Genomic DNA, 10040 nt, shown 5'->3' with positions numbered 1-10040 from the left:
GAAATTGGATTGCATAATGGTAACATCACTAAACTAAGTAATCCAAAGGCCCAGGTAAATACTGTGGCGGCCTGTTCAAATACAACCACATCAGCTGATGGAATTTAAATTAAATAAAACCAAAAATAAGGTTAGTGACAGTGAAAACTATTAATGATTTTTGTAAAACCCCATTTGGCTCACTAATGTCCTTCAGGGAAGTAAGTCCGTTGCCCTTATTACAGATACGTAGCACTGTGGCTGATGTTTGGTTACCCTCTGCAATGGCTGGCAAGTGACTCAGTTCAAGGATGGCCAATAAATACTGGCCTTTGCCAACAATACTCATAACCCAAGGAATATCAAAGATGCAGTGAAGAGAACGGAGAAGAAACTTTGTGCAATGACACTGCCTCGTTTGGTCCCAGACTTGACTGGATAGAAGTGTGAACAATAAAACCATAAGAGTCTGCTCTGCTATTCAATGAGATCATAGTTGATCTGATAATCCTCAGCTCTACTTTCTTGTCTTTTACTCTCATAAGTTGGACTCCCTTACTGATTCAGATTCTACCTGTCTCAACCATAACTATAGTAAACAACCCAGCCTTGACAAACCTCTGTAGTAAAGAATTCCATATATTCACTATTCAAGAACTTCCTCCTCATGCTCTGTGTTAAACTTATGACCCTTTTGCCTGAGACTCTCCCAAAAAGTGAAGCAACAGTTGTACATCTATCATGTAAAGGCTGCAAAAGAATCTTATGTTTCAATAAGTCGCCTCCAAATTCCATTGAGTACAGACTTGCTCCGCATAAGACTATTACTCTACACTGAATACCAGCCTAGTGAACTGCTAATAAGGAAGTTATCAGGCCTGAAACATACTTAAGTTACTTTTGTTCATGGATCAATACTTATGTTATTGAGAGCCACCCCAATCCACATCTCCTCCACCCAACCCAGAAACAGTTAAATGATTTTTGTTGCAAGGTTAAAATATCCATCATTGCATTGGGTGACTTGCTAGGCCAATGCAGAGGCCAAGTTAAGAGACTAACACATTGCTATGCACCTGGAGTAAAGATAACAGGTCTCCTTTCCAAAAGGAGGTTAGTGAACTAATTCAGTTTTTAAATAGCCAATCTGTTTAAGAAGCTGTCTGAAGGTTAAGAATGTGCACAGATGATCAAACATTGCATTTGAAAAGTGATTTTTCATATCCTACTGGGATTATAGAAAATTCCTCTTTGGACTACACTTGGAACTGAATAGTGCCAACATTAAATTTCAGTAATTTAGCTGAATTACCTGTAGAAGATTAGGCAGAAATTTATAAGAACATTTTTCTCTAGAATCTTTAGCATCAAAAGATGGTTTGGATTAGGGTTGCTCAGGCAAGGAATAGGTATGAGGAGTTTTCATAATCGTGAAGATTAGATTACTTACAGTGTGGAAACAGGCCCTTTGGCCCAACAAGTCCACACTGACTCGCAACCCACCCTGTAAGTAATCTAAAAAAAAGGTATGAGGAGTTTTCATAATCCATACTCTTATCTGTTGGAAAAGGTCAGTAAAAAGGGCTATTTTAGAACTGAAAGTTGCAACACTTCCTCTGCAGGTGAGAGGGAACAAACAGAAAAATGAAACAAAAAACACAATAAAAGCGCATGATGCTTATTTTAGATACTAAACTATGGCGATTAGTTTGAACTTAGTCTCAAACATAAACAGAAACCAGTAAAAGTTAGTATTGAAGAAGGGCTCATGCCCGAAACGTCGATTCTCCTGCTCCTTGGATGCTGCCTGACCTGCTGCGCTTTTCCAGCAATACCTTTTCAGCTCTGATCTCCAGCATCTGCAGTCCTCACTTTCTCCAGTAAAAGTTAGTAGTCAAACATACATATCTTAAGGTATATGACCAATTCTATGAATAAAACTAACTAGAAATCATAGTTTTGTAAAAGACGTATGAAAATGTTTACAATATTTGAGATTCCCACAGTATGGCTGTTGGCTGTTTGCCTTCATGGAGACTGAAGGCAAATAGCCTTTTCATCATCGTTGGGTTGGATTACCTCTGCTGATGTCATTTTTAAATCCAGACCACAGAATCCCAAAATAGAATCACACTTCACTCCAAAACAACTTAGAAGCTTGCAATCAACACACTATCTAGGGATAGGGTTGAATGCACAATTTCTGAACATATGGTTACCAATGCTTTACTTACATCAATATCACAAACTCTAAAACAGATTTAAATCCAGATAAGAAGCATTTGCCAATTTATTATTAGTGCATTAAAATAGATTAGTTAAATTATGCTCATAAATAGATCTTTAAATGCCATGGATTTGTCATGTAGAAAAAAAGAGCACTTCCCGTGCAACATATACAGAAAGTCTGTCTTGTTTTGAATTCACCATGGCACTTCATTATAGAGAATTTCTGTACACTGTGTTGAAGAGAATTAAAAATATTGAAAAACTTGCTCTGCAAAAACAAAACATATTTTAGCGTTCCAAAGCACTTTACACAATGTGAAAAAAACTTTTCACATTCGTGAATAACCTCCTTTGAACAGCAATCTGCCCAGATTTTAAAAAGTCATTAATGGAGGGATTAATATTGACAATCATCCACACAGGATTGAGGGGGCAGAAGAAGAAGGAAGGAATAACTCTTTCTGGGGCTCAGAAAATTAACACTGACCTCAGGCTGCTGAGCAGTAAAACTGCATTTGCTTCAGAAGTAAGCAAATGTAGGCCCCTCCTCTGTTGATAAGATTAGATAAAGTAGGGTGGGTGGAGAATTGTGTATGATACTGACACTGACATGGATTACTGAAACTAAAGCAAAATACTTTAGTTGCTGCAATTCTGAAACAAAAAGTACTGGAAAAACTATAATAAAATCAAAGAAGGGGCAGCACAGTGGCTAGCACTGCTGCCTCACAGTGCTAGGGACCTGGGTTTGGTTCCAGCCTCGGGTGACTGTCTGTGTGGAGTTTGCACATTCTCCCAGTGTCTGCGTGGGTTTCCTCCGGGTGCTCCAGCTTTCTCCGACATCCCAAAGAAGTGCAGGTGAATTGGCCATGCTAAATTGCCCACAGTATCAGGTACATTAGTCAAGGGGAAATATAGGGAAATGAGTCTGGGTGGGTTACTCTTCGGAGGGTCGGTGTGGACTTGTTGGGCTGAAGGGCCTGTTTCCACATTGCAGGGATTCTAATCCAATCTAAAAATGTGAAATATAAACAAATTGCTAGAGAAACATAATGGGCCTGGTGGCATCTATGGAGAGAAAATTATTCATGTTTCAAGCCCAGTGACCCTTCTCCAACAATTTCTGAATTGGTTACTGAAGAAACTCAACATTTCTTATATTAGCATGAATTAGTTAGCACGTTTGTGCTGCGTATTCTGCACGCGGTTTACTGTTACATGGTGAACCAAAACAGTGAATCAACCAACCTTCTTAAAAGCAAGATATGACAACTTTCAATTATTAGCCAATACACTCAAAATAGTGTCATAAAAGTAATCATACTTTAACAAAGTGTTCACTCATATATGTTTGGCTGAAATTCGCAGAGACTTGTACATGGGCAAGTACAATAGTGCCCTGAAAAGGATGAACAGCTGACTGATAAGATTTGACTTCCTGATTTTGCCTGAAATCATACAGGGCAAAACTTATTGAACTGCCTAAGACAGATGGAACAGTACAAATAAAACATTTGCCATGGTAGCATAGGGCTGCTCTCTCATTAGAGAGAAAGATAACTAGTGGTGGTTTAACTACACCTCAGGTGAGGGGAGAGGTTGAGGAAAAGAGTCCTTCATGGTAATCTCAGCCAGTGCAAAAATTGAACCCAACCTTTTGGCATTATTCTGCATTGTAAACTAGACATGCAGCTGAAAGAGCTAACCGATCCCTTTCTTTGTAATTAAATTCTATGGATTGCCCATTGTTTCAGGTCAACTACCTTTCATCAGAACTTTGAAAAATTAGAAATGGAATAGAGTAAGTAATTGCATGGTGGGAAGAGAAACATGTAAAGTCTGAAAGGTGGAACTCAGATTAAATTAAAGAACAGAGGCTTGGTTGTGCAAGCCCAAAGGGAGCAGTAAGAGAACAAAAGACTGTCCAGAGGAGATATGAATGAGAGAATGGTGAACAGCTGCCATCTACAAACAAAAATGAGGATAAAAAAAAGAAACCAAAATCTGCAAAGGAAATGGAAACAAAACAGAGGCATAGAACACAAATAGGAAGCAGATGATCATGTAGCCCATTGAGTCTATCTTGCCATTCAATCTAAGCATGGCTGATCTTGAGTAAATTGTTTCACATTTACTCCCCATATCATTCACTTCGAGACAACAAAAAAAATCTGATATCCCAGTCTTGAATGCGTTCAACAGTGAAGAATTCATATTCCTCTGGAGGCATACATTCCAAATATTCATCATCTTGTGAGTGAAGTAATTTCTCTTAATCATAAATTATCAGACTCTTATCTTGAGACCATGCCTGGGTTTTTGATGGGCAGTGAATCTAAAACCATCTCTACATGTTTATCCTATCAGATCACTTCAGAACCTTGTACGTTTCAATGAGACCACTCCAAACAAAGGCCCAGTTTACTCAGTCTAACATTTTAGATCAAACCTCTCTTTCCTGACTGGTTCAGTTTATATTAAAATAACAATGAAAAGAATTGTCTTTGGTCATTGAAACCTCCCAGGCCTAGGTGTGAATATAAAGAAGATTAAGTTTCCAAGTGTTCACATTTTGATGTGACAAGACCAAAGGACAGACTCTGCAGGACTAATAAGATAAAAGGCAGCAGTTGCCAAATGAGCAGGAAACAGATGTTAAGATAGAATAAGAAGCCACAGAGTTAGGGCAGAGAACAATGGTGATGCTCAGATCATAGAAGTGAAAAGCAAAACAAATTAAGTCAGTCAATTTTTGAATGATATTGAATGTGGTACACACAACTGGAGTTAGGAGGAACTATTTTCTGAATTTGTAATTTGTTAATTAGTTGTTATTTGGATCGAAAATTTATTGTGAAAGGTTGATCTCTGAAATCCATGAATTGACAGCTTCTTTGAACTGCACTCATCAAATTATAAGCACATTCTGAAATGTGAAATTTACAAGCCAGATATTAGAACATTTGCAAATTATTTACTTTAATTCTTCAGCATGTCTGACAAAAAAAAGCTCGACAGGACAGGTCTTGAGTCCAACCCCAGGTGATGAAAATTGGAATTGCTCGTAAGTTAAAAAAAATGCACATAATATGACCACTAGCTGGTGCTATTGCCCTTAATGTCAGTCTCCATAGTTGTACAAATGTTCGACAGCCACACAATGGTCTTAAAATCACCACATGGGTTTGAGCTTAAGACCCAGACAAAATCTTTGAACTCAAAAAAGGAATTATGAAACCAAGCATATAGTTCCTAAAGCCAACGTATGCACAAAGGTATTCTTATGATTTACACCCCTCTGTAAATCTTAAAAATGTAGGATGGTTTAAGTGACAAACAGAAGTGCTGGGAAGTTGATACAATTCATTTCCCTGTGACTCAATGGAATATCCAAATAGCATTTCAGTTAAGCTAGCTTCAGTGCAGCTTGTCGAAAGGTAACTAACAGATCTCTAGCTCAATGAATGCACTGGACTCCAGCAGAAACTAGGAACCAACAGAAACTCCAGAAATAAGGAGTTTGGAGGATGAATAGCAGCACAATTTGAAATGGGGATTAACCAAATCTTAATCTACCATGACTTCAGAACTTAGTCCAACATTAGAGACCTTCTTCCAACATGAAAGGCACAAAATCTTAACATAAATCCATATTTTAATGAATTTCCAAAATTAGCATTCTTTTCACATTCAATACACAGCAAGATTTAACAAAAAATCTCAGGCTTAAATTGAATCATTATAAAGTGAAGTCGATTTAGTTCACTTTAAATGCACCAAAATATATTTTACAGTAATGTAGCAAGACTGTAGTGGTATATACAACATCTTAACCTCCCAAGTCCGATTCTTAATCCAAGAGGAAATATCTCATCCTTAATGGAGGTAATTTAGGTCCTAAGTGAAGTGATTGTGTAGTCTCATGTTAATAAAATTCCCATGGGATATGGAAACAGACTTGCAACTTACAATTATCAGTTTAAACCAAACAAAACAAATAAATAATAGGCTATCCTATATTCAATTCTGTGCTCCACAGGGACATTAACTAGGCTCTAAAAATGGGGTGAACAGTTCCTCTGGCAGTTCAGCCATCAGGCAGTCAAGACCATCTGCAAAAGAAAGTAGAGAGATTACAAATATATAGATTATTTTAATTACAATTTAAAAACCTTTTCACAAGAATGAAGTTACAATTCATACATTCTTGCAACTGATATCACACAATATAGATTTTTCCAATGGCATTAACAGCAAGGAAAAGTGAAATTAAAGGCGAAAAACGGGGATGCAAACAAGAGTCAAGTATTTTACTTCTGCATTATGTTCAAACGTTACTTTCACTGGTACAACCTATGGCCTTTGGTGTAAGAATGATTTGTATTGAAGTGACAAGTGGGTAAGGAGGGGGCATTAAACACAAACAAGATGCCAAATCTCTCTAGTACAGTAACGAGAGGCTGCAATTAGAAATAAACAGATCGCTAATTATCTGCTTGGCAGCATAACAAAAGCCTATGAGGGAAAGCCTTGACACTCAGCTCTTATGGACTCTGAGTAATTCAAGGAAGTTACTATCTGAAGTATGTGAATGTACAACTGAATTAGCAGCTATGTTACATTCGCATAAAGTGCTTGCAACAAGGATATCAAAAAAATTTCTGCACTGGAGACCAAATGACTCTGATGCTCATTTTTCCCACTAGAGTTTATTGCTGTTTGTCATAAAAGTTTGAGTCAAAGTGAAAAATGGTCAAACTGTTGCATCTAACAGCAACTTTCACCAACTTGCACTTATATAACACCTTTAAGATATATAGAACATCAAGCTATTTATTTCATGGACTCATATCAAGCAATAGTGGTGTGTTAATCAAAACATAAGGAAATACTGAGTGATGACTGAAGTTTGGCCAATGAAGTGGTGGTGATGGTACGGGAGGAGGGTGGTGTTAAACATTTAGAGTAAATCACTACATTATTCTTTACCCAACTGGACCAATTCACAATTCTCTGCTTTGAACAGTGTCTGCACATATTTGTGTACTAATTACCTCCTGCATTGTTTCTCAGTTTGCTAATTTGGGACATTTAAATGACATTAATGCATCTTGTAACAGTTATCTAAATTACTTATACAAAAATGAAATACAGAAGTTACTCTGGTGCATATTACCCACATGCCTAGCTGAATAAAATTAATTACTTTACTTTTGCTTTTCATCTTTTAGGTATCTGCCTGTTGATTAAGGCAGCCACAAACTTTCATTTAAAATAAAATCATTCATGGGACATCGACATTGATGGTGGGTCAGCACTTATTGCCCATCCCTAGTTCCCCACGAGAAGGTAATAGTGAGTTGCCTTCTTGAATCACTGAAGTCTATTTGCTGTAGGTAGACCTACAAGACCATTAATGGGATGAATTTCCAGGATATGGATCCAGTGAAAGTGAGTGAACAGTAAGGACGGTGATTGGCTGAGAGGAAAACTTGCAGGTGGTGCAGTTCCCACGTACCTGCTGCCCAGTTTTGAACACATCTAATATGGTACAGAATCGAATATTGTACTCAGAAATGATTCAGCTCAAAATGGTAGGAGAGTTATGCATTTCTTCTTTTCAATTTAACAAAAGCAAAATGGACTGAAGTAAAATCTACATCGTCTCACTGCGACATCTGGTTCCAGTAAAAACACTATTGCACAAAGATGCAAAACTCTGCACCAACCTGTAATTTAAAATGAGACAAAGGCAGGTTGGCTGTCAAAAGACAATGGGATTCTTTCAAGGGGAGTTTAAGAAAAAGAGATAATGAACTGTTATGGGGGGGACACACAGGGACAATTAGAAAATCTCTCCATATCCCATATGGCATACACAGCTGGTAAAAGATTTTAAGCAAGTTAGAATCAAATGGCGAGCAGCAAATGATTTCCAAAGCCACTATTTTCAATGCCACGTTTTGAATTTCATGACTTGGGAAAGAAAATCCCAGCACCAAATAACAGCATAGGTTTCATACTTAATCTTTTTTAAAATACAAGGTTAAATGCACATAGAGAACTGAAATCTTCAGCATGGTGGTATCAACACAAGATATCTTTTCCAGCAGATCTACTTGCCACTGTCAGCAGGGGATGCTCTTCCTCCATTACAGTGAATACACAGGGAAAAGAAAGCACGTAAGTAATGCTTAGATGCTTTCTCTATGATTTACTAACAATGAATTAGTGACATTATTGCACTGCCTTCTATTTGAAAATTAAATACAATCAGGATAGCAATATGAGTTCTTTCACACAGCTAATTTTTGAAATATTTTAGACCAATCACCACATATATGGTGATCCCCTTTGCATGTAGGAAGATCAACATGCACAGCGATACAATAATGAATGTAACAAGAGTTAATCCAGATAATTAAATGATCATTGATGGTAACCCTCCGCATATTCACTGTATGTAGACTTGTATATTTTAAAAAGCAAACAGAAACCAAATGCAACAAATTGTGCTGATGCTTTTGTGGGCAGTGCAGATTCAGGTAACGTCAGGGTATAGCAATGGCTCTTATTAAAGGCTGTGGATGCAGCACAACAACCATTAAAAATATTCCACGAGTTTTTTCCAGCCTACTTATAAACTGGATCCTCTTTTATGATGGCTGTGTAATGGACTGTGTATGGAGTAAGGAGAAAGCAATTCCATGTTGTGAAGAAAGGATAAACTCTTCATTCAGCAAGAAGCTATTAATAAAATTGTAGCAGAATCTCAGTAAGGAAATAGTTGAATATCTTAATTTTTAATGAGAGTGCTTTAAGCAATTGTCAAAGCATTGCAGCAAAGAGTTAGTAAATTAATATAAAAATGGTGACGAATGTTCATGTCGTTAAAACAAATAAATGATCAGCAATTAATTGAAATGTATTTTTCCACTTCGACATTACCAATCAGTCTGAACTATTTATCTGCTGAAATTACTTTGGTTTTATTTTGTAAAAGTTGTTACAGTTACTCTAGATTAAGTTCCACTGTGAAGTTTGTGCTTATAAAAAATAAAGTACTTCATTTCAGATCGCATGCTTCTCTATATTTATCATACTTTGAAAGATGGATTTTCAGAAAAATTCCTACCACCCAATGCATATAGTAATCCACCATCAGGACTTCCATTAATTTTGCCATTTTCAGAATGTCTTTGCTAAAGACATTTATCCACTTTCTTTTGAAGACCTTTACCAAACATTTGCAAGTGTTAGAAACAAATTTTTATAAATTGTTTGATTGGTATAACAGCATAAGCATATTAAGAATGGATGAATAGAGGACAGACAGCACCATTAGGTATTCTGTATACTCAGGATCTTATTAATTTGCATCTTTAGATACAATATTTTAAGGACATTCAGATTATTTGTTTGCCATTTTCAAACCAACAAAAAGATGCGTAGCATGTGTAGTGAAAGTCACCCCCTCACTCTTATACCAAAGAATAAAATAATTGGGGAACGGAAGAAACTTGTATATTATATGGACAGCAGTAAAAGAAAGGTATATTGAATCCGTATCTGGCAGGATTTATATAGTTAGCAAGGCACACTGAAAACACAAAGTATAACATTTACAAATTAGATGTTTTGTATTTTACATAAACAAGTTAGCACAATATCCACAATGCATAAAACTACATTTTTAAATAATTTATCAATTTGGAAATCATCTGTTTATTCATAGTAATACTACGCTGACAGATTGAAAACCATATCCAATTCACTGAAAAGACAGTAAGATGATGGAATATAAACACACAAGGCTTAATTTCTTTTAAAAA

The 10040-nt window shown here is 36.6% G+C and overlaps 1 protein-coding gene across 2 annotated transcripts in view; it reads right to left on the bottom strand.

The window, feature by feature from the left end:
* Positions 1–5826: 5826 nt before the first annotated feature.
* Positions 5827–10040, bottom strand: part of hrob (homologous recombination factor with OB-fold) — a 56032-nt gene continuing 51818 nt past the window's right edge. For both annotated transcript variants that reach the window (XM_043675164.2, XM_043675167.2), the window contains one exon: positions 5827–6320. In XM_043675164.2, the coding sequence (XP_043531099.2) occupies positions 6253–6320 (68 nt within the window). In that variant the 3' untranslated portion in view covers positions 5827–6252. The remainder of the gene's footprint in view (positions 6321–10040) is intronic.

Source organism: Chiloscyllium plagiosum, unplaced genomic scaffold (genome assembly GCF_037043375.1).
Source record: "Chiloscyllium plagiosum isolate Xiang-an unplaced genomic scaffold, Cpla_swu_hap1 HiC_scaffold_32, whole genome shotgun sequence".
Lineage (NCBI taxonomy): Eukaryota > Metazoa > Chordata > Chondrichthyes > Orectolobiformes > Hemiscylliidae > Chiloscyllium > Chiloscyllium plagiosum.
Note: the sequence above shows the minus strand (reverse complement) of the source record. Positions and strands in the feature narration are given on the sequence as shown.